Raw genomic sequence first — 25,906 nt, forward strand, 5'->3', positions numbered from 1 at the left:
GTAATCTCCACAATACATTTTGATATGAGTCTTCAAGTTCTGTTGAGATGGAGTAGTAGCTTCCCTAACTAAAAAAAGTAAATACAGTTATAGTAAAACCTTGTTCTGTTTTGGGGATTTGTGAGAAGCCATCCAATCAAACTGAAACCAAGTACATTAGGCTCCAAAGTAACAATGAAGCAGAACCTTGGTACCTTGTGTCCTTGGGCTTTATAGATATACTGTGTGCTTAGTCATTAACCATGCATTGAATAAGTGTGATTATAATGTAAGTAAACAGAGTCACTAGCCCAACACCCTCTGTTGTGCTGTGTTGATTTTAGGAATCAGACTTCAGCTAGTCACAGGATGAAACACTCACCTACCAAAAGTGCTTGTGTTAATAATTTACTTTTCAGATTGAATCTGGTCTAGTTCCTTTTTTTCATCCTTGTGCTGAAATTGCACAGCTCATCACTTGCTCTAGTATCTGTATATTTGTATCTGGCATGCACAGAAAGATGCTTTATAGCCCTTATATATCACCCAAATAATCAGGTAGCCTTAGTGGAACTCTGTAAATAAGGATCTTTTAATGCAAGTTAGAACTTGCAAAATCCTGCAAAGAGCTGATCAAAAATCCAGTATTGTTGCTCTATCCAAGGACTTATACAGAATCCTAACTATCCAACTGACAGTAATCTCATTTTTCATAGCTAGTACCATATTTTTCTGCTTATAACTATTATTGTAATAAACCATTGATAAAACATGAAGGTTTTTCACACATACAAAAGGAATATAAAATAGAGGAACATAAAAATAGAGGTGCAGAATCATTCTGTGTATCCTCTCCTGCAACTTGAATGGAAGGTATAGGCTACTGTTATCCTGATTGAGCCCATTTTAGAGGGGTAATATTTTCCAGTAGTTGTACAGTTACAATAGCTCAGAATTAAATTACTCCAAATTTTCTTGGTTTCCTTAATGTATCTGTCACAGACTTGGGAGCACTTATTAAAACATGCATGGAGATTTTTTCCTTATAATTTAGAAAGACTTAGGAAAGAATAAAAAAAAATACATTTTCTTGTAGCTGTAATACCTTAGCAGCTCTTTTAATTATTTAAAGCTTTCTCTGGATAAACCAGTATTGATTTGAGTATAAGCTTTTTCATGTCAGCCCATGTTATATGTAAAGGTGTCCTTAGAAACAGCTGGGAGATTTTCACAAAGAAACACATAAAACAGGCTTGACAGTGGTATGCCTTTACTTTCTCTTTTTTTTTCGTTGGGACTGTGGTAGATATTTTACTTATTGTAATTGTACCAAGTACGTACTTTATCTCTGTATCTTGAGTGCCCTTTGAGGGTGGCTGGGGAATGCAGTTCCACTATAGAAGTAAGAAAAATTATCCATAAAGAATCTGGTCTGGCTGGTTAAAGGTGCTGAAGATGGTGCCCAGAGTAGGATTCAATCTCCTGATGATACATATTTTAAAACAGTGATAAGAATAAAAGAATATTAAGCCCATCTTTTTTACAGACTCTTAATTTTGTCTGTTTTCTTGCTGTGATTAAAATGCAATACAGTTAATCTTCAGTACAACAGAAAACAGATTGAGTTTACAGGATTACATTTCAGTCTGCATGTGCCCAAATCTTTAAGAACAATAGGGTGTAAATAAATAGTCAAAACCTTTTGTTCTATGAAATATTCAAACCTGGCATATAATGTGGTGAAAGCACTTAAAAATAGACTTTATTTCAGTAATCAATTAATGAAGCTTTCAGAGAAAAACTGTGAGAGAGTCTAGAGAAAATGGGAGAAAGGTTTCAACCTCCTTATCCCTTAGAATGTCCTTTGGCTGTGCTTTCCTGCCTTCTCTCTCCCAAGGTGGGAGGCAGGGCTTACCAACAAGGAAATGAATAACATATTTGTCCATGTAATGCTGAGCAAAATGGATCTAGTGTTTAGAGTGAGCCGCACCTTCACATTTTCTTCAAGACTCAGTAGGTCAGAGGTGTGAGTTATTTCTAGGGGAGGAGCTTATCCTGTTTTAGGGGAGAGCCAAAGAAGCTGTGTTCCCAGGGGTTTTGGCAATCTCACTTTTGGGAAAAAAAAGAAAAAAAAGACTACTTGGAAATACTGCAGAAGAGAGTAGCAATAATTAATTATGTGGAAAGACAGAAAACACTTGGGTTTTTTAGACTAAAGAACAGCACAGGAGACCTTAAGAGTTGGAGAAAATAAAATATCTTGAAAGGGAAAGGGGAAAAAGTTTTGAGTTCACAATGAACTGGACAGATTAAGGCCTATTTTTTTCTGTTTCACCTCTATTTAATCTCTGCAATTCTCTCACTGTTGCCAGGTAAAATTTTTGTTACTGTTCTGGGTACTTGCTTGCTTTCCTTCCTCTTTTTCCTGTTTCTTTTCTTAGTTATTCTTCTCCTCATTTTGTTACCTGTTCTTTTTTGGACAGTCTTAATTTTCTGTTGAAGCAAGAAGGGGCTGGTTCCTCTTCTTCAAGTCCCTACAACCAATGGAATTTTTAATGTGTGCTAAAGTTCTTCTCATTAATATGCTTAGGCGTAAACATTGCAACTGACAATTTCCATGTTGTTTTAATGGATACCTTGAGTAAAAATAATGAAATAAAATCAACTTTTATTAGGGATCCATCTAAAAAATATGATATATTTAAAGTGAGAAATAAATATTATTAAATAGGAAATTATTCTATTTGTTTTCCCTGAAAATTAGCTTCCAGTATATCAGTTGCATATAAATTAAAAACAAAATTCACATTATTGGTATAATAATCTTCAGGTATTGCTCTGGAGTAGTCAAATAATTGAAATGTTTGTTTAGTATTACTGCAGCTGCAAGCAGTAAATTATGGGACTTTGTGCTGCTGAGTATGTAGTTTGTGGTGAAATGAAAATCTGAATACAACTGGAACTGGTATAATTTCTAGCTCTTACCAGACCACAGAAAGTCTAAGCGTGGTACAGAGGTTAAGAAGAAGGGGTGGAAAGGTAATCTCTAACTCTAGTGTAGCACTAACAGCCTTGGGCATTTAAAAAAATGTCTCTGGGAGCTTGTGTAGAATGTGTGGAGCATGTTATTCACCATGATTAAATGAAGTGTTTGATGTCAAATACCTTAATGCAGTGAATCTGTGTAGGACTTATGACTTAAAATTTAACTCTTGCAACTCCTAAGTCTTTAGTTATATTACTTAAGGAACCTGTCAATTCCCCTTAGGGCTGCAAGGGCCAAGTTCTTCTTTCTGAGAAGAGCTCTAAGCACAATATGTGTACACAGGAGGCAATTTGAGATGCTTTCAGAAAAGGAAATGAAATCTTGTGATTTCAATGACGATCAATTTGGTAAGCTTTGGTCCATATCCCTTCACTTCATGGCATCCCATGCCTTTTGATGATTTTAATTTTGACAAATATTTTTAAATTTTGTTTTTTAAGTATTCATGTCATCTCATTAATATCTTCCCTTCTATGTTCTATTATCATATTTAGTTTTTTCCCCTGATTTTGCAGCATCTGTGAGGTTAGTTTTGGCATGCTTTGGTCTTTTTCCACTGCAAAACTTGTTTCATCCCAGTCCATTTGATTGTAGCCACTAAATTTCCAAATTTTCTTTTTATTTTCAATTGCATTTAATTTCTTTCCAGAGTTTGTAAGGCTTTGTTTTCTGTTTTCAAGATTTCATTTCCTTTCCTGAAAGAAAATTCTTCCTTTCAGGAATGAAATCTTGTGATTTCAATGAGGATGAATTTGGCATGCTTTGGTCCATATCCTTGCACTTCATGGCCTCCCATACCTTTTGATGGTTTTCCCTTTGGTGAAGATTTTTATTTTTTTCACTATCCATGCCATTTCATTCATATCTTCCCCTCAGTCTTCTGTCTTCATGTCTGTTTTTCTGCCCTGATTTTGCAACATCTGTGAGGTTACTTTTGGCATGTTTTTGTCCTTTTCACTGCACCTAATTTCATACTAGTCCATTTCCTTATTGTCACTAAATTGCCAAATTTTCCTTTTTTTTTTTTTTTAATTGCATTTTATTTGATCATATCTCCTTTTTAGAGCATTTGTAAGGCTTTCTTTTCTGTTTTCAAGATTTCCTTTTGTTAAAGGAACTGTGAGGCCTATGGTGCTGTTATGCTGTGCCTTGGGAAGGTGGCTGCCAGTTCCTATTTGGGATATAGCCTTTGGCAGAAGGCTGACCACATGAGGTGATGGACTATTGAAGAAGACAGTGAGTAATGAGAGGTAGTACTGGGTGTAGCTTTATAGGAACAGCAGAAGCAAAAACACTTTGACTGTAAAATTCTGGTTTCACTATTGTCAGTATAATTTAGAATTGCATTTTCTGTGTTTTTCTGGTTTCTTCAGTTTTGCATGAGTGGAAAAAAAAAACTGAAAAAAACCCTTGGGCCTACAGACTGCTTCTGAGTCCTAAATGTCACTGAATTGGATACTGGGGAATTAAGCTAAGCTTGCACTGATGTTTTTGACTTTCTGGAATTATTCACCAAATATAAATATATTCACCATAAAAAGGAAATATTTGTATGAGCTAAGATGGATTGCTGCTGAGATAGAAAATCTAGCTGTAGTCCAGCACAATATGAGCTATTTCTTTAGTGACTTTTTTTAATGAGGGTTAGCTGTTCATAGAGTTGGGCAGGAGAATTAGGATTTTTTTTAAGAGAATTATTTTTACTTGAGACAAATGTAAAATTAGAGAATATACAGAATATATCTATGATGTATTCAGGATGTTGCATAGTGAGTTAGTGGAAATATGACTGAGGGGAAATTAGTCTTCCTAGGAGTTTTTTCTTCTGCTTAAGCAGAATTGTTCTGAATACTATTTAAGAGTCTCTTGGATGTTTATCATAGTGTTGAAAAGTGCCCTGTTTTATTAAATTTACAAAATTCACTTTTGCTAGAGAGCCATAGTAGAAGAAAAAGGTATTCCTTTGAGAAGATACACAAAAAGGAAAAAAATAAGAAAATTAAATAAACTGCATAATTATCCCAGCAGCGAGGTTCCTAAAGCTGCTGCCTAAAGTATTACTGCAAAATGAAAGTGAAACAGATACCAAATTTCTTCAATACTAATTTGTGTAGATGGCAGCAGTATTTCATAACATTCTTCATACAATGATATTCCAGTTTAGATTTAATATGGTTTTGGGGAAATACAAGGATGAACTTTTAGTTCTGATTAACAGAGTATTTTATTACTAGCTTTATTAATTTCATGGCATATGAATTGTAGACATGCTACTTACCCAATAACAGTTTCAAAAATAAATCAGATTATAGATATATAATTAACTGAAAGCACTTGAAGGATCTGATGTTTTTATGAAAAGCATTTAAGAATTTAGCTATACAATGAAATGCTCATTGTGCTCCCATAGTAGATTACTTTTTAAATGAAATGTATACAAATAAAATTTGGGCAATTTGTTAAACCCAGATATGTTTGGAAGACGTTGCTCTAACTTTTTACATGAATCCTGATTTAAATGTTAAGTCTTATGTGTTGGGAGTTATGCCAAAATTGGGTTATACAACGAATTACTGCTTATAGACCACTAATTTACAGGGACACTTGTTGAAATCATAATGAATGTATGATTTCTCATATGCTGTCAAATTAAAACACTGTTTCCATTATGCAAGCACTTGATCTTGCAGATGATGGAACATTTCTCTACTGTATGTTTGTACTGACAATGGATTTTGCTCTTCTCCCATGCAAGCTCAGGAAGAAGCAAAGTGGCTGTGGGCGTGTAAGTAGCATGACTATGATTTAACTGGAGAGAGTAGTTGTTTGTGAGCTTTGTTTGTTGTGAGGGAGGGACTCTTTTGTAATGACATGCTTAGCATGTATCTCACCATACAGACTGAGAAATACAATTAGCAACTTGTTTACAGCAGAACTGCAACTGCTGTGATGAAAGTGTTATTGATAGAGTGGATAAATTTCTGAGAATTGTTTTCCAAAGATTAGTTTAATTAAGCTTTGATATGATGCTATAACTTAGCCTTGATTAGTTTAATGTAAGACTTGATATTTTTTCACTATCTAATTCCTTCACATAAAAATGACATGATATTTTGCCTACATTATTCCAGATAGTTAAGCCTGCTCCTATCACTTTTAATCCTAGCAGTTCTATTAGCCTCGGAGACTGGAAGCTGCTTGATGCTAAACACTGTTGAAGTTTCATTTATTTGGATGCTTGAATCTGAAGGAAGGAATGATAATTTCTACTCTTAACCTAGAACAATTTTCTGCTAGGAAGTGAAGTCAGAAGGATGCAAGTGAAATGTATTGCATACAGGAGAAGAAAGAGTAAAATGAATGCTAATAGCCAGTCATCTGGTTGCCAATGCTTATTGTCAGAACTCATGTATAAACAGGAGCTGATTTTATCTGGCTTGTGTATTTTGTGAGTGTGTTCTTCTTGCTGCCCTAGTAACTAGAGTAAGGTTGGCACTAGCATATGCACTTTCATCTGAAAAATATAATTATTTATATCTACTATGCCTAAAGAAGAAAGCCTAGAGACATAGCCTGTAGCATAAGCCCAACTTTTCAAAGTTGGCCATGAAGAGAAAGAATCATCTTAAACAGCCCCCCAATGTTGAGAACATGGCTCTTTTCTGTGATAATTTAAAGTTATGATTTCTATAGTTTGGCCCTAATTTTAAGTGTTGTGAGAAAGACAAAAAAGCCCCCAAGAGGACTTTGGGATATTTGGTTTGTGTTCTTAGATATGAAACCAGTAGACTGGGGCTTCATAGGAAATTTAACGGCCCTGTCTGTCTCCATCTTCTCTCCATAAGTAAGTATAGCATTACCTTTTATAAAATTCCTTAGATGCTGTTCATGAAGGGCATTAAGAAAGAACTGGTACACATGTCTTATATGTAATACATTATTCTGTGAGTATAAATAACTTAAAAAGTCAGAGGCAGGAAATACTACATTAGGCTGAAAACAGTGTAAGCTTGATTTCCAATATATCCATGGGAAAGAAGGTATGAGTACCATTCATTTTATTGTTCAGAGGCAAGTGGAGGCTTCACTTGTATTGGAGGCTTTGATCTCTGTATTGAAAGACCGCATTAATTTTTGCACATTATCAAAGGTTAAGGCCTCCAGACTGCAGAACTTATGTACACCCAAACACAATTTTCATTGTCCTCTCCATGTAGAATCTTATATTTAAGCCCAAGGATGTACATTGGTGCACAGAATTTTTATCTTGTAGAAATTTGCGCAGCTTGGATTACACTTTCTTGTTCTTTCAAAGCCATTACATTTTTGTCAAAACAAGTTATATGTTCCTGATAAATCTCTTTACAAAGAGTAGCTATTACTGCATGATGCTGGGAAACCTATTTTCCAGATATATTTAATCAGTATTTTATAATTAACCCTTTACACTTGACATATTTTAAGGGTTTAAAAAAATACACAAATCCTTTTGTTTATCTATCAAGAAGAAGCCTACTCAGTAACAGTGTCTTTGCATTTTCTTGATGTTGTACAAAATCTCTAATAAAAATGTAATTAGAGTAACTTCAGTAACATTCAGTCCCAATTCTGCAAAATCTATCATCAAAACTAGTCAGCAAATCTTTATTCTGCTTTTTTGCCCTCTTTTCTATTGTGTACTGTTTCCAAATGTTGTACAGACAACTCATGGAAACATTTCAGCCTTGAATATTATAGTTTGTTTTAAATATCCATGATCTGATATTTTCCTCATCACTGGCTAATTGACTCAAAATTTCACAGAAGAGACTATAATTTGAATACAGCCTTCTGTTTATACTCCTGATAGCTGTTTATCTTTGAACCTCAAATGACCAAAATTTTGATTACAAATGTTTCCATGTTTCACTGACCCTAGTGTAAGAGTCATGGGTTATGCTTTCTTGACAAAGCACAAAATCCAGGCAAGGACACAAAGAAGTGGCTTCACACAGTTAAAAAATAGTCCTGCTTTTCAGCATACAGTGGGATTTGTAATTCCAGTTGATGATGATGACACAAGTTGCCAGAAGACTCTGAGCCTCTGGAGCTTTGTGCTGGTGGTTAAGGCTGGAGGTCTATGTAGCAAATGTGGGCACAGGAGTGTTACTGGCCAAATTAATCTGCTGACATACTACTAAGCAAAAGAAGAAACATTCAGTTGATATAAGCACTGTTAGATTTTAAAGAAAAACTAAGCTAATACTCATCTAGGTTTAGGCTGTTCGTCTAACATGAGAACAAAGAATGAAATTTTGAGCTCTGTGAGGATTTTGACTAAGTAATAGTACTATTGGGATGAATGCCTTAGCCACTTTCCCAGGTGCCCTGGCATTATAGGTATGAGGATCTATGAGCAGAACTGAGCACTAATGATGGTTTAAAAGGACTGTAGTCCATTTAGCTTGGAGGTGTCAAAGTTGCCCTATGCCCTTCTTCAAAACTGCTTCTGTAAGAGATCAGTCATGGTCAAAGAAGACTCCCTTCTGAAGGGAACAGAGGGCCCTATATGCAGACAGACAAGTCTGCTGGCTCCCTGGGACCCAGGGTATAGATGTGAATGGCCTTGAGATGATTATCCATGATAACAAGAACAAGTCTGAGGACAATCAAGAGAGGCTTGAGGGCCTTGGGACAACTGGTTAAGGGATCAAGAGAACAAGTAGTGCCCTCCTCTCTCCTTCCAGGTGCAGTCAAGGATGGAGAAAACAGGAAGAGCCAGCAGATCAATACCTGGCTCTGAGCCTATTGTCACAGGCAGAATTTTGGGATTTTTTATCATGGGTCAGTTTATGCACACTAAGCCTGTGGGTAACTGGTGGGGTACCACTAGCTTAGGAGTTAGCATTGGGAAAAGAAACTCATTGGAAGAGCTTTAAAAGAGATTTGAGGGACAAAAAAGATAAAACAAAACTCACTAGAGGGGTGTCTGCAGCATGCCAAAGTTTGGGAAAGTGTGCTAGAGAGGTCTTTGGGTTTGCTGTCTCAGTTCATGGAGACCCATGAGGCAGCAAAGGCACAAGGAACCAGAGAACTGCAGGCCTGTCCTTGGTGCTGGGGAAGGTCATGGAGCAGATAATCTTGAGTGACATCATGCAGGGCATACATGGCAAACAGGTGATCAGGCCCAGTTAGCATGTGTTTATGAAAGGCAGTTCCTGCTTGACCATCTTCTGTGACAGGGTGACTCACTTAGTGGATGAGGGAAAGGCTGTGGATGTTGTCTACCTTGACACTTGTAAAAGCCATTGACACATTTCCTTCAGCTTTCTCCTGGAGGACCTGGCTGCTTAAGGCTTGGCTGTAAATACACATAAGTGTAGTGCTTAGGGAAATGGTTTAGTGGCCAATTTGATCTGATGACCTTAAAGGCCTTTTCTAAATTATTCTATGAGTCTGATTCTCTGATTCTATTATAACAGAAGAGGTATTATGGTTTTTCAAAAGCATTTGGGAAGAAGATGCTGAAAAATAAATGTGGCATTAAAATTCACAATTAAAATTTCTTCATACTTGTATGGTAACTGACAAGGGCCTATCTAGTAGATGTAGGGCAGCACATTAGACAGACAAAATGCATTACGTTTTGCATTGCTGAACAGCACTTCAGACATTGTTTTGTATAATAATAATTCTAGGTACTGCCTGGTGAATCCTTACAATTTATTAATTTTGGCAAAAAGGTGATTAGAGGACATTGATAATCCCAGGAGTAAAACATTAGAACAATTATGTTGATCTTAATTAACAATTTACTGTTGGTCACTACCAACCAACATAATGGATTTGATCTTCCTATGGCTTGTAGTAGACCCATGCCTTCTTAAGGCTCCTCTTTCCTCAGAAAAAACTGAAAACATTAGGAATTCTATGAAACAAGCCTCTGATTGAAACTCCGATTTGCTCAAGCCCTTCTATCCATTAATTCATTCATTTTCCTCACAGGTGTAAAAATTACTGACCTTTATGCTGATTTTATTATTTAGGCTAAGATCTGTTACCTTGATTTTTGCTTCCGAGTGTATACTTGTTCTCAGTACATTCACATTTCTAAATGGCCCACAGAGAGTCACTTTTGTTTTCTCGTAATTAAGGCTAAAGGCAGGAGCTAGAGATGGCAATCCTGTTTCATAGTGCTTCTGAAGCCAGATCATAAAAGATAAAGTATCTACAAAATCTTTTCTGTTTCAATAGTGATCCACAGGTTTTTCAAGATATTAAGTTGGATGGGTATATTTATTGGAATTTTGTAATAAAAAAAAGTTTAAACACCACTGAAGGTGATCTATAGCCAGAGGTATAATTTGCACCAGCTTGCCTGGGGCCACTGAAGTGCCTTTTTTTCTGCCTGGCATAGTTCTTATCTTAGCTTGGTAGGAGAAGTAGCTGTGTTTGATAATGCATCTAGTTGTCAGTAAAGTAAGTATCCAGAACAGTAATGTAGCATTGACTGGTGTGCTGTGGGCTTCTCTTGCTCTCCTCTGTTTCCTTGTTAGGAGAACTTCTTTTCTCTTTTGGGTTGGTACTTTTGGGCATCTTTAGCTGATGCATATACAACTCAGTAGTGAAAAGTAGTCTGAGTGAAGGTGAGGCAGATGTGTTTAGTCAAAGTAGGCATTGACTTTGTTAGGCAGCTGACCACCAAGACTATGGGTGGTGAGGAGCTGACAGCAAGGATTGCAGAGGAAGGATTACAGCACAGACCCTTGTATCCCCTGGGCCTGATCAGGATATGGAGTGCTGCAAGAGCAATATACTTTTAGTAATATTGTTTAAGAAGTACTGTATAGTGTATTAATTAGATTATGGAGAATAAATTATGTTATTAGGCAAGGTTTCACCATGAAAGAATAGTTTTATTTCATCCTATTATGTGAAGATGAAAACATTTCTGCAATGAAAATGGTTATGAAGCACACAATCACATTTCAGAATATATTTTTCAAACTTATTTGTTTGCTTTATTTATTTTTAGTTGTTCTTTATTTGCTGCAGTGTTTTCAGGAGGATGACAATCTAAATGCACTTTTGTATCACAAGGCTGGCATTGCCTGTGAAATTCTCCCCAGCCTCCCTGCATCTGTTACCAAAGTACTTTCTACTGATCCTCTCCACTTGCTTTACCTAGAAATGTGTGCAAGAAAACAACAGCTTAGTGAATCTTACTGTTTCTTGGTCAGTCTGTAAAACATGAGCTTCATTTCCAGTCCTATAATGGATTTTCATTTTTGTTCCCCAGCAATGACTAGGCAATGGGAAATCACAGGACAATAGAAGTCTTCTGTCTTCCTGTTCTGCCCTTCATCATTAAATCTTCTGAATTAACTCTTTTGTTGTGTCTCAAATAGTGCACGTTTTTCAGCTTGCCTGGCTGCTTCTGTTACAACTTTCTGAAGATACAATAGTAAGCTTCATAGTCACCTTACTTGACTCACTCATTCTTCTGTGATAAGACAAATATACTACCATGAATAGTTAAAGAGGGAAAGATGGTGTTTGCACCCATGTTCAATTAGCTTTACTGGGGTCTTTTCTGAGGACTCTGTCATGGTAACAAATCCCCATTACTGGAAATTTAGCAATGGACTCTGTGCCTTGTGCAGATCACTTGTAGCCGGGATCTCCCTACTCTCAGGAATCAGGACTGTGAACCCAGGAACTATTTTTAAGGAGATGAAGCCAGTTCCAGTTGAAGCAAGTTGCTCAGCCTTTTCAGCTGAGGACAGGCACCATTCTCGGCACCGCAATTAGCAGTTGACAGTGTAGAAGACTGGTGCTTTCTGGCACAGGAGGGATCATCTGTGCTCTGTGAGCCTTCATGTGAACCTTCTGTGAGCCCTATCATTCCAAAATTTTTCAGCTGCTATGAATTCTCAGAAATGCAGTTCAAACCCAGTGTCCATCAGTGTTATTTCATTAGCGCAGAAAGAGCATGGCACGATAGTAAAATTAAATTTATTTCATGTAAATCTGTTCTCCTCATCTTCCTTATTTACTGATGTAGTTATCATCAGGGTCTGTGCTGCTGACAAACTCACTATGAGTTTGTCATGACCTAATACACAACAACTGACTTAGAAATACAGTTCTGAAATATCTACATATTTATGATGAATAATATTACCACTGAGTCTAGGTCCTTTTGTCATTCTATAGAGAAGCATCTTGCAATAGCTAAGTAGGATTTAGAATAGCTTTCTTTTAAATTTCATAATTATATATATTTGGCTTCTTCAACAATGGAATGGTTCTTGTAGTCTGTGGTGAAAAGGCCCAGAGACATTATTACTTGGTCTTCACTAAGAGACTCTTGGCTGTGCAGGAACTGACATGCTGATTATTTAAAAGCAACACTTAAGTATGCTACAATACAGGCAAATTTGGTATGTTGTCAGATCTTAGGAAAATAAAATACATAAATATACCTAAATATTTCTCATGAAACAGAGCTTTCTCAGTAAAAGAATTTCCTTTTAGGTTTAACCAGGTACAGTAGTTAGGAAAGTAGCATGTTTAACATAGCTATCCTATAGTTTTATTTTCTTATTTAAAAAAAAAAATTATAAGAATTTTCTACTCGTGCTAATCTAGTTCTAATGAATGTGTTTAAATTTGGCCGGGAGGATACCACCTTACTGGCTTTGGAACAGAACTGTGGAAAAATAAACACCTGAATAGCAGGTACTTGCAGAACAGCAGCTTCCAAACTAGTGCAGCTGTGCAGAAACACATGCGGTATTGTGTGCAGTTCAGCAGATTTCTAAAAGTACAGACTTTGGACCTGCTGTTAATGCTGTTAATCTCTGTTAATAATACTGTAAAAATGTGCCTAAATATTTAGGCAGATATGTATTAGTGACATGTACTGTATATGAAGTTCATATACATATGTATATGTAACTGGTTTTAAAATAATATACACTTTGTGATGATCTGGGCAATGCTTTAGAAGAAAATTATTGATAATGATCCATCAGCCACTTTATTAGAAAATTACACCCATTTTGCTAGTTAAACTCCAACAAACTACTCCACCTTCTCTGTCAATGCGTGTGTGTTCGGAAAGGATAAATGGAAGCTGCTGAATCCTTAAAGGCTGAAGTGCAACATGTGACAAATATTGTCTCTGTCCTCCCACAACTATTTAATTATGAACACTAATTATTGGAAAAGAGGATACAGCTTCTCTTCCCTATTCTGTTAACATCCCACTTCTTAGTATAGGAAAAGAGAAAAGTGTAGGCAACTGAAATGAATGTTTCATTATGTAGCTTGAGGGGAAATGACACTGTGTGCTTGTAATTCTGTTCTGATGATTGAGTCCTTGGCTACAGCTATAGGCTGTATTTCCTCTGTTTCCAGTACTGGAAAGAAGAGAAGGTAAAGAAAAGAAGAAAATTCCGCTTAATGAACTGGCAGATAGGGCCAGATAGGTGGGGCTTTTTTCCCTTTCCAGATTTGGGGTGTTTCTTTATTTGTGCAAGTATAGTTAGAAGGTAAGGAAGTGAAAAATCCAGCAGATCAAATATTTTCCTTTGGAGTAAAGTAGTGCTTCCATTGGATTTTGGAGGAAAAATTAAAGAATTGGGTCATCAGCCAACATGCAAGCAGACCCAAACCTACTGTGCCAACTGTCTGTGTATTTTTCTTATAATTCTACAGTGTCTGAGTAGGATGAGGAGAAATATTCAAGGTTCCAAAATACTTTTTAGTATTAAAAATATTCCAATAAGCATTCTAGGTGGTGTGTGTTGATGAAGAAATAGTAATAAATTTCAACATCCACTGCATGTGTATCGTTTCAATGTAGAAATATGTCACTTGAAACCTTACCTGATAGGCTAAGGCAGAATTCTGGGAATTAATATCCTAAAATTTTGAAGTTAGAGCAGCTTGTATGGGTCTAATTGAAAATGTAAAACCCTGTGGGTTTTTTTCACTGCTCTCGTTTATGCTTCTCAGAGAAAATTTCTGAAGATCTTAATAATATTATCATGAAGCAGAACCCTGATATGAAGTTAATGTGATAATATACCAGTGAATTTTCTTTACAGGATTTCAGAACTGAAATGCATGACATATAGTTCCCAAATCTCATTTTCATGCCTAATTAGGTATCCTGATTTTCAAAGTTCCTACACTTCTAACATCTAGCTTCGAATCTTGGCAGGAGCATCTATAAAAAAGGTAGATGAATCACTCTTCTTAAAAACTTGGCTACCACCAATCAATTACTTGGTTAAAAAATTACCCAAACCAAAACACAACCTTAATAGAAAAACCATAAAGCTGCAAAAAACCTCAAGTTGAGCCTGTAACCAACAGGTTTTGAAGCTTAAAATACAGACATGTGGCAAATAGTAATTTTGAAAGAAAAGCTTTTGTTTCCTATATAAGCAAAAACTTTGAGCAGAACTTTTATAAAATAAATATCTTAGAAGTATGATGAGATGCCATTGAGCTGAGAACCTGATCCTAAGTAGCTGAAATGCTACGTGGATCTGCTATAAATATAGTAGGTGGGATTCTAACTGGTGTAGGGGTTTACTTTAGCTCTTAATGATCTGCATGCAATCTATATTGATTGAGTTATAAATCCCCATGGGCAAATAGATACAATGGTTGTCCTTGCCCTGTTTTAATTTGGAGATTGTCAGTCTGAGGAATTTTCTGCATCTGGATTAGAAGAACTGTAAAATGATGGAGACTTTCAAACTGGTAGAAAGTTTTGCAAGAGAATATAATCAGAAAATTTGAGCTCCTCTATCAGAAGTTTAATAAAGCCACAGTGACTCTTTTTATCTGGGTCCAAACAAAAGAGAGATCAAAGCCATTTGTTTTGAGTAAGCACTTACAAAACTGTACGTATTGATTCTTCAGAGATTGATTTAGATATTCAGTTTCATAGGATTCCTTCAGTTGTTTACTTAACTGACACATACCTCTAGAAAACCTGAATAAATAACTTGCAAGCTCCCCTTGATTACCATGACAACTATTTTGGGAGTCAAACTTACAGGATCAGTAGTTCTGGCAACACCAAGCAAAATGACAGAGAAAATAATTACTGAAGTAAGATGTCTGATTATAAAAATTTTTAACACCACTCATTTGTTTTTTGACCATGTCAAAAGCATGTCAGGCCTAAAGTGCATCTGTTTCCTGACTCTGAGGATGGCCAACAGTTAGTGCTTAGAAAAAGAGTGCAAAAGTAGGCCAAGAATATAGCAGGATTTTTTGTTGTCAAAATCTTTATGATTTTTCCATATATTTTTATGCTCTTTTATTAAAATGCAACCATTATATTCTTACTTAAAGAGAATTTGGGGCTGAGGAAGAGAGGAAGATCTGGGAGGCTGATATGAAGGACTAGGAAGAGAATCATAGAGGTTCTGAAGGCTTGCTGGAAGAACATGAGGGAACAAATGAAGCTCAGATGTTGTGAGATGTTAAACTAGCCAGTGGGTCATGGTGAATGGCCAGAGATTGCTGGTGAGGATTCTTGGTAAAGAAGGTGAGCTGGGAGTGCTCAGAGGGTCTCCAAAGACTGAAGAATAGTTTCCCTTGTCTTGCTTTCAGGTAGGCCTGTTCCTCTCCAGTGCCCTTCATAAAAAACCACTACACCTGCACCCTGCACTTGCACAACCACAGGAGAATACTTGTGTCTCCCAGCAGCAGCCTTTGTATCTCCTGGGTGACTGCTGAGTGAGGGAGCAGCCCTCCAGATGGAAGCTGTCCATAAGGCTTCTGTAAGGAATGCAGGCAGATGTTTTCCTGATGCTGCCCGAAGGGGATGGGGTAGTGGCTCTTGCTGATGTGGGAGGCTGCTTCCCAAAACAGTAGCTAGCTCTGACTGCAACTTGCTAACACTGCTCCAGAAACTGCTGAAGGATAGAGGCCAGTTGGGCTGTACATGGCACTTAACAGCTAATCCCTATTTCCTTGGCACAGGGGAAGATCTGGTCATCTGTGTTTGGCTTATGTTTACTCAGTGCACCATTAATTTTCTTTGGGAACATAGGTGTTTTTATCTTGATCTGATTTGAATTAGCAAACAGTAGCAGCAGAGTAAAGGTGATTAGCTTGACAAATCTTTATTTGCAACAGAAACAAAAGAAAAAAGAGAAAATTTAAAGTAAAAAAAAAAGATAATTTTAACTGCTGCAGATTTTGATCATAAGCATATTGTCCAGAATAAGGTAGAATTCAAAGGAGATCAAAATATTTTGCTATGTATATGTAGTTTTTAATATATTTTTCTGTCTGTGCATTATTTGGTGTATAATACCAGCTTATTGAGAGATCCAATAGATAGTAATAGATTTTAAACAAAGTATATGACCTTACTGAGATCTAAATAACTGAGTAAGAAGTAAAAATGTTGGGATGTATTGGCAGAATGGATTAATGGTCTCCATTTGCTGTGATTATTTTTCTGAGAAAAAGTGGAACTGAGGATAAAAGTATCCTATCTGCCAGGTTCCATGGCTGGCACAATCTGTGATGCTTACAAAAGATAATGAGCTGGTTTTTGCAATGTGGATCACATGTGACCAATGCCTATATGTTGTTCCTGTTCCTGCACTGGAAAGCTGTGAAAGTGGGTATCACTAACAAAAATCATATATTTACTAAAAGAAAATGACAAACCTTTCAGCCTAATATTTGCTTAGCCTTGTAGTGGTAGCTAATGGATCTACTTGTATAACATACCAATTTATTGGTATAGTAGGAGCTCCAGCAGAGACCATGCAATAGCAAGAAAATTTACTTGAACAGCACTTCTGAAACACATAGGAAATACTGAATTTGGGTGAAAATCTGTTCTTTGTCCTGTTAGTTTACTTGTATGGACTGAAGTGACCAACCTGTGACCTCATAAAGCCCTGCTTACCCAATTATTTGGCATTCTCTAACTTCCATATTTCACTGGCTACTTCATGGTCTATAAAATTTTGACATTGACATTTCCTGCAGATGTTACATGTTGTATTTTTTACTTCTGCAACCTCAGTTTATTATCAATGTTTACAGCTTCTCAGTTGCTGCAGTTCTACTCTGTTACTCTGTAAGAGCTGCACAGGTATATAATTCAATCTGTAACCAGGGAAATCTTGTTTAGCTTAGGCTTATGAATGTTGTACTCCACTTTTGCTTTCTTGTTGTTAAATATTTGTACTGTGTTTCAGCTTCTTCTGGTTCATTTAGCCTCGCTAGCCTATGTGCTGCTGCAATGTCCACTCATGTATGAGTTCCCCAGGAGCTGAAAGGGAAGATGTTAGTGGTGCAGCCTCAGCTTGTTTCGTAGAAAAGGGGATTCACCTTTTCAGGAGTCTCTATGGGCCAGGTATGATTAGCTGACTATGCCATTTGGAAAAATGAACTAAACCAAAGACAGATGGCAAGTAATGCTCTTGATCCTTGGTTAGGAATGTTGATTATAACTGCTTAGTGGCAATAGAAATGACTAATTAATAGGGCTGGAGAATGAGAGGGGGAAGGAAAAAACAAATTTTCCAAGGATTCATAGATAGTTTGTAACATTGAAGAGCAATATGCTTTCCTTTGTGTGTGGTGGAAGGGGCAAACAAAAATCTCTCATAAAGGTGGCTCCCAAATACTTTTTCTCTTTGGAAAGTCTAGAAAGAAGTATTCCCGATATCTGTAGAATTCTGTGACAGTGTGTTTGAAATGCTTTATCTAACCTAAGATAAGCAAAAATATTATGCAACTATGTTTTGTTTTCACTGATTTGACTTTGCAGGCATCTTTTATGGCCTGACCCTATGACAGAAGTGAGAGCTTATAGCATTAAACATCTGACCTAAATACCATTGAAATTAAACTCCCTGTTCTTCTGGTCTTCTCCTCAGTAACCAGTGAAGATCTTGTGGTCAAGTCCTTGTAGCCCTTGAACTAATCCAGACTTCTTACATGCTTCCCAAAATTTTCTTTAGTTTTTACTAAGTTCTGTTTCCTGACATTTCTCTTCGTTTGCTCTGTTTGTTCAAAACCTAATTTAGTCTGTTTAAGCAATAACAATTGAGGCTCTGGGCAATTTAAGGGGATTAATGACTGATTGAGGGGGTTGATGGCCTGAGGCAATGACTCAGGGCTATTAACTTCATCCACAGAAAATGTATCAGGAAGTGTTTTACGCTGAAGTTGTTGCTTGGCAGTGCCTGAATTGAGGGAGGGTGGCTCTATGACAAAAGCAATTGCCTATAAAGTCAGAATGGGTTTATTAAAATATACTACTGCAACTTTGGTTTATAGTAGCTCTAAAAGGCCTGAACTAAAATGGAAAGACAGGAAAGTGGAAAAACTTATTATTCAGTGTGCTGTGTAAAAACAAGGTAATGGACAGCTCCTCTCAAGGAGCTTTTGTTACCTTTTTGAAAAAACAAGAATGTATTGTAGATCTCCATAAAGAAGGTGATTCCAGTTTCTTCTCTAATTTTAAATATTGTTCTATCCAAAGTGGATCTCTAAAACAGAATTGTTTTACAGAAGTATGATATCCATGACCTTTACAAATTGTTTCCAGGTTCTGAAATATTAGTAGAGAGATACTCAGATGCATGAGAATTGGACACATTGTGTTTATGTAGATCTGACATATGTGTCATAGGCACTGAATTTTTTCCTGTGAACCTGCTTGAAGTAAGGTTTTGTCCTTACTCCAGATGGCAGTCAGATTGTTTGAATGACCTGCCAGAGGTGAAAGAAGTTACCTGCAGAGCATGCAGAATACTCACCCTTGGAGCTTTCCAAATCTTGGCTGGATAAGACCCTGAGCAACCTGCTCTATCTTCAGAAGAGACTCTGCTTTGAACAGGGGCTTGAGTGAAATGATTTCCACAAGTATCTTCCAACTTGCATTGTTCCATGATTATTTGCTTCTATGTATATGTGAGAAAGCCAAGACTGGAAATTTAATTCTGTTGGTCCAACAGGACTTTTGACAAAACACTATATAAATATCATAATAATCTTCCTTAAATCGGATTTTCAGTGGGATATGGGCTTATATAGTTTTGAGCACACTTTGAAATCCTTCCCTTAGGTGCTTTGCTCATTTTATAAGCTAAGGAGATGCATGCACAACTGAAGTTAGTGGTTATGCTGATGTTTTTGCTTCTGCTGGTTTTCATAGTTAATGTCAATTCCTACATTTACAATTGTTAATGGCATCTTAGTTTATTTTCAAAATTTGTCTTCACTGTAGATTCTCTTTTGGGACAAAATCCTGTATTTGATAGTTGGTTAATGCAAAAATGTTAAAGGCTTTTCCCAAGTAAATGTTCAAAAGTGCATTTGGAAATATTTGTGTGTGCAAGCAGTGAGTCTGCAATGTAGCACAGCTCCTCACAAGAGTGCCATTTCAGGGGTGCTGCCATGAGCTGGTCTCTTTGTATAGAGCATGAACCATTTCCTTCCAGCTTTACAGCACTCCTTTTCTATTCTTGTGTTTCATATTGTCATTTTCCTCATATTATACTGGGTTTTCTGTCAGTGAAGCCTGTTACTTTTGATCTGGGATAGGTGTTACAGATAAGAATTATTTTCAGAAAGTGGGCACAAGGATTTGATTAAAACTTGAATTGAGCCTGTACATTTTGCTTTGGTTTTCATTTTTGTTCTTCACTTCTTTTTGACTATATTTGAAAAGGGACAAAGTATTAGGAATAGGTATCAAATATGAAAGAGCCCTAAATATCTACACAAAGGAATTTTATGCCTAGGTTTTTAACTAGTATTGCATCCAGAAAACTTGGGTGAATACAGGGCAGTAACCTGTTTAGTGCTTGTCCAAATCAAAGCCTCAGCTGGCAGTTTTGCCAGGTGTTCAAGAAATATAAAAGTGACAGTTATTATGCACCTCTCCTCCCTTGCTAATACTTAAACAAATGAAGAAATGTATTGCATCAGTATTTTGAGTTTTCTACTCTTGCAATTTGCAGCTTTTCTGAATTCTTTCTTTCAGACTCTGAAATATCAGCATTTTTAGTGTATTTTTCTTTACCTTATTGCATATGAAAAGATTATATATTGAACATCAAGCTATGCAAATATTTCTCTTCTGACAGCACAAACAATTGAAAGAATTATGGATGTTTTTTTCCCATGTTATTTTGAGAGTTTTAAAACTCCTTAATGATATATGTGAGCAGCAAGCAATAGAGAGCTGGCCCACATATCATATGAATATTTTTTAGGACTAAATCACTGCATTGAGTTAGAGGATACAGAAATCTCTGAGAAGTGATATGAAGTTGGTAGATTAATCTTTATTTCTGACCCAAAAATGCTTTGAGGGGCCTGTTAAAGTAGGGAAGTTCTTACTAGTTTTTTAGTGTATCTTCAATATTTAGCAGCTCAGCCTGATCCTGAATGATTATGCAGTGGAGGATGAAGGACAGTCAGTGACTGTGGTCTCTTTCATTCCTTTGTTGGCTTCAGCAGTAGCAATGTGTGTCACAGCAGGCTGTAAGATGTATTTCTACATGGGATATACTGAAGAACTGACAAATTGCATATATTTGTAGATTAGAACACTATGTTGCATGCATTTTAGTGTCAGTGTGGAACACAGAGAAAGCTGATAATACTTAACTAAACTTTACTATAATCAACAAATGGAGATTTTTCAGAACCACTGCCTTTGTGTCTGATACACCTGATTATTCTGCTTTCCTTTCTGATGTTCTTTATCATAAATCTTCTGGAGTCTTACTTTGTTTTCTTATCAACTTGGTAAGTTCAGGTTTGATTCTACAGGTCCTTCTGTAAGCCCTGGCTCTTCTAGGGTTGAAATGGTACCTGTGTTTTGCAGAGATTGTACTTGGTTTCATTGTGCAGATTTTGAATGAAGGTATATGTATGTGTCTTAAGAGACGTTGTTTTCAAGTTTTACTGCTTCTCTGACTAGTCTCATGAGAATCTTAGGCTATGTTGTCATTGTATCTGCATAACAGCACATCATAATGAATTTTGACTGTATTGCTTGAAAAGCTTCTTTTTCTGGTTTCATTTATACCAGATGATGGCAGTAAAGGACCTTTGCTCTTTCAGTGTTTGCTAGGAAGTAGAGAAAACATTCGGACTCCTAGCCTGCCGCCAAGGCAGAGGACTCACTTCTTTCATTCCTGTTGCTTCTTTGCAGGTTATGACATCCATTGCAAGATGGAAAAAGCAGCATGGCTTGGATTGTAGGCTGCCTGGGTTTTTTTGTTCTTCTTAATAAATACTAAAAGCCATGTATTTTTTCACTTTCCTTTCTCTGTATTGGCCTTTTCATACTGTATATTCTAGCATAACTTTTCAATGTATTCCATACAGTACAAGCTATAGTGTTTGGTTTTGGGCTGAAGATATTTAAAACTGCTCCTAAAACTGCATAGATTGCATGTATAGGGACAGAGTGTGTCCCAGTGAAGCTTTTTTTGTGGGATTTGTCCCTCAGGCAGATGGTAACATAGTGATGATGTGTCAAAAACACGTTCAAAATGAAAAGCCTTACAATGAGTCTGGAGCATACCTGCTGGAAATAGAATAAGTCAGCCATAAAACAACTGCTTTATTGATGGTCTAAATGAAGGGGGGGTTGTGGGGGTGTGGTAAAAAGGCCAGACCAGAAAACACAAATTAATTCAGATTGCCCTCGAAGCATCCTTTCTTAAGCTTGTATTTAGTAAGCATAGGGCAGGATGGAAAAGTGGCTAGTTTACCACTTCTCAAACAAGCCATAGCAATGACTGTTAATAAAGAATGTACTTTGCCAGTAGTTTTGATTAGTGCTCTTATGCCATCAGTGAGGGGAGTGGGCTAAATGTTTTTCATGCAGCAAAAACCCCATCTCAAACTGGGTGTAGTGTAAGATGATCAGTGCTATAATGAGAACAGTCTCGTGTTTTCATTTAGATGGAGAATTAATTGTTGGAATTCACCTAAGTGCACTCTGGTCACAACGGAGTTAGGCTACTCTTGTTTGTGTTTTCATTCTGAAAAAACATTTTATAAAGTTTCTGTGCAGCCACCAGACATTGGACTAGTCCATTAAGGTCTCTCCTTTTGCATATTCCACTGATGTTATTATCTATGCTTATAGTAGAAAGTCATTTGGGAAGATTCTATCTTTTTCTTCTGTTTGGTTTTATTAAATCTTATTCAACTTGTACTGCTCCAGTTCTTCAGGTTCTCTTTTTTATTTTTCACCAGCATATTCCTTTGTATCCTTGTCAACTCTGTGCCATTAGTCAAACTCTTCAGCAAGTATCTACTCCTTCAGCCAATGCCATGAGTGGAAATATTAAGTATGACTGTTCCCTAAACCAACCTACTACAACTCCAGTCATACCATTTTTCTAGCCTGAAAACCTGCATTTTGACCTGGATGGTGTGTCTGATGTAGCCACCTTGACCTTGTGCAGTGAAAAAGCTTAATATATATGTCACAGAACTTCAAAAGTATTATTGAAAAAAATCAAAATCTGCTCTTTAACAAGAGATCAATTACTGATGCACACTGTCAGGGAGCAGCAGGGGCTGTCTGTTCCCTAGGGGGTGGGAAGCTGAATGGGATAGTGTGGCCAGCTGAGGACCTGGATCAAGCAAGCAGGACAGACAAGAGCTCAAAAACAAGCTTAAGCAACAACTGAGACTTCCTGCTGGGTTTGTGGTGATAAGGCAGACAGGAAATCAGGCTGGGAAGTCAGTCTACAGGTCAGGGTCAGGACCCATGGTTTGGTAGAGCTGGAGCTGGTACTTCTCTATGATTGCCACCCAGGGCTGAGATGAAGTAAACTGTGGATCTGACCCCAGAAAAAACGTTGGACAGGGCCATTAAGGCATCTAAGTGTCAGGTCTCTGGTGTACATTTAGTTCCTGAGATTGGAGTTGATGATCCTGAAAATATTTTCCAGCCTTACTGATTTCATGATTCTAGTTGAAGCTGTGAAAAGAAACATATTTTCATAATATGAATTTGTCTGTGAAGTGTCTTGGATAAAGTACCTATAAATGTATTTGGGATTTGGGTACAATTGAGAATTTGGGGCTACAACTTCCTATGGCACAAAGTAATTCTTCCTGGTGCAGTCTTTTAATCCCTATAATTTACCAGAGTGAAGAAAGAGAGAAATAAGGAATTGCAAACTGATTTCTTGTTCTGTATACGTTAAAGGCTGAAGGGATGTATTTATATCTGGTTTTAATTTGCAGTATAAGATTTCCTCAGTAGCTAAAGGCCCAGGCAGTGTGTATGTACATTTAGACAGTAAGTTAGACATGCCCAGGAATGTTTCTGAGTACTGATACCAAGTACTTGACATGGAGTAACCTGCACTGCTACTTTTAAACTTAGAAACATGAGTCTACCAACCACTAGGAAACTGTAGATTTTATAGTAGTGCCCATCCTGTCCTACTGTCTGAACTCTGTCCAGGCCAGGAATAACTTTAAAGATTTCTGGTTAATGCTAGGACTGCCTTTAACAGCTTGGAAGATGAGTGGTTTGGGCTGCTTTATTTTACAGGCACATACAGGCATCTTTCTGCTTTTGATGTAAGCATATGAAGCGAATCAGCTGGGCAGGAAACTCATGAGTGCTTGGAAAGTCAGCTAAATACTTGGGAAAATATTCAGTTTCTTCTTTGAAATTTTTAAAGCATACAATTCTGATATGGGTACAGTGATAAAAAGTGATGTGAAAAGGATACTGTACTGCTGATATGGCAATTTCATCTACAGACAGACTCTTCTCTAATTTTTTTGTTGCAAAAATGCCCATTAAATAACTACTTAATGTATTTGTCTTTTCAGCATTGGTTAAAGCCTCCTGATGTTGAAGAACTGTGCATAGACTTGCACAGATTATGGATTTGGCGGAGTGGTGTAGACCTTCAATTACAGATATCAACATAAAGCTGGTGATCATTTTCTATTCAGCCGGTAATAATATAGGAAGAAAAGTCAAATACTGTACTTTGGAATTGTTTGTTTTGAGGTTAGTGAGGCAAGATCTTCAGCTGCAGGAAGCTAATTATTTTGGATTAATAGAAGAAACTGGAAAGCAGGCTATCAAAAAAGTTGAAGCTTGAAAATTTTCACAGTGCCAGGTGACCTGACACTTAGACTGGAAGGATGAGTGACCAGTCAAAAGAAACTGCAGATGATTCATATGTGTAGATTTAAACAAAGCATTTTACATGGTGACACATGGGAAAGCAGTAGTCAGATTAAGACTGGGAACTGTTAAAATGGGAGATAAAACATGGAAGTTATGTATGGGATAGATTAAGCAGGAGGTGTTATACTTACTAGAAAATGATTAAAATAAAAAGAGCTTTCAAGTCAGGTTCCTCTGAGCTTGGAGTTGGGACAGATAATATTAAATAATTTCATAAGTGATTTCATGATTTCATAAGGCATCAAAGTACGCTTTTTAAATGTTCTGCTCAATGTATATTTGCCATCTGCTGACTGATCCTCAAAAAAGTGTGGAGAGCAGGAGGAAAAGAAACTGGACTGTGAACAAAATGAATTAAAGGATGATGTAATTAAACAGTAACTCTAATTGTACAAGGGACAAGACAAAACTTAAGCATTAACAGTTAGGATTGATAGTAAGACTATCAGTTCTTATTCATGTCCTGGACAGGTGGAGTTTACTGAAATGAGTAAAAAGAAGCATTAATGGTCTTATGGAAAAATAAGATTTCTATCAATGGGAAAGTTAAAGCTTTCTAGCTTGCCAAAACAAAGTCTGAGAAGTATGCTAATGGTCACTCAATTTTTTTTTAGAATGGTAAACATCATGGGTAGTGAAGATAATTTTTGGGTAATGACTAGTCTTGACATTAGAAGAAATAAGTACAAAAGATGAAAAAATATATTTAAACAAAAATTAGCTAATCTTAGTAGCAAGAGTAGTAGGTTTTCTGACATACTGACCAACTTTCTGGCATCTGAGGGTTTTTATAAGATATTTTTCTTAACTTGTTTGAAAATAAACCAGTATACCATGAAGGAGAACAAAATACAGTGTTCTCAGAATTAGAGATTGTTGTGTATAAATGAGACTGTTACAGAAGTATTTGGGAGAATAAGCAAAACATTTGAATAACTGCTTTCCCTTTTTTATTAAATATTACTGACTAGTTAGTTAGATACAGCTAATCTGCAAAGATCACCTTTCTTTTACATTTGTTTAATTTTTTTTTTTTTTAAAAACTACTGTGTAGGTAGAAATGCCAACTACTGTTGCACTAAAAACTTTGTGGGCAGAAATGAGACACACCTAACAAACCCAGGAATTTATTGCTAATGTAATTTACGTTAGCATGGTTACTCCATGTCAATTGAAATATTAACAGTCTAATACTAGAACCATTACTGGTCCAAATGCAATTATTACATGTATGCAGAAAAGTTTAATAATAACAATAATGCAAAAAAGAGCTAAAATGCACAAGCTGATAAGCTCCCTGATGCTTCTGGACATACCTCCAGTGGTTTCATTCTGGTGTTGGTGAAGGTGCTACAGGGGTTCCTCAGCCTTTGGTGGGAATAACATATTCATTATGTTGGATATGATTTCTTATTTCCATACCCCCTTTCGTCCAGTTGCAGACCCAGTTTTCTTTTAGTGACCATTGTTGAGTTCATAGCTTCAGGATTTCAGTTCCAGATGATCTTTTACTTTCTCATGCCTGTACTATTCTCTGCTCCACCATGTTTCTTCACTTCTCAAGCCTCTGCTGTTGCAGGTCTCTGTTTTTCTGTATTTTGTTATCCATAAATGTCTCATTCTAGATGGATTTTCTTTTTATTTCTATCTGT

At 36.7% G+C, this 25,906-nt stretch overlaps 1 protein-coding gene and 1 long non-coding RNA gene across 6 annotated transcripts in view; one reads left to right on the forward strand and one right to left on the reverse strand.

Annotated features, from left to right (window-relative positions):
* Positions 1-363, reverse strand: part of ANXA10 (annexin A10) — a 25,661-nt gene extending 25,298 nt beyond the window's left edge. The window contains exons 1-2 of one of the 3 annotated variants that reach the window (XM_085577996.1): positions 195-363; positions 1-68 (exon numbers count right to left, since the gene is read on the reverse strand). In XM_085577996.1, coding sequence (XP_085434122.1) covers positions 1-18 — 18 coding nt within the window. In that variant the 5' untranslated portion in view covers positions 19-68; positions 195-363. The other 2 variants (XM_085577997.1, XM_021524806.3) reach the window with 2 other exon arrangements.
* The window catches only part of LOC146767596 (uncharacterized), a 74,480-nt gene continuing 48,808 nt past the window's right edge, over positions 235-25,906 (forward strand). For all 3 annotated transcript variants that reach the window (XR_014954790.1, XR_014954791.1, XR_014954792.1), the window contains exon 1: positions 235-25,906. This exon is cut by the window's right edge and continues 9,920 nt beyond it. This is a non-coding gene — a long non-coding RNA (uncharacterized LOC146767596).

Source organism: Lonchura striata, chromosome 4 (assembly GCF_050655825.1).
Source record: "Lonchura striata isolate lonStrDom1 chromosome 4, ASM5065582v1, whole genome shotgun sequence".
In the NCBI taxonomy this organism is placed as follows: domain Eukaryota; kingdom Metazoa; phylum Chordata; class Aves; order Passeriformes; family Estrildidae; genus Lonchura; species Lonchura striata.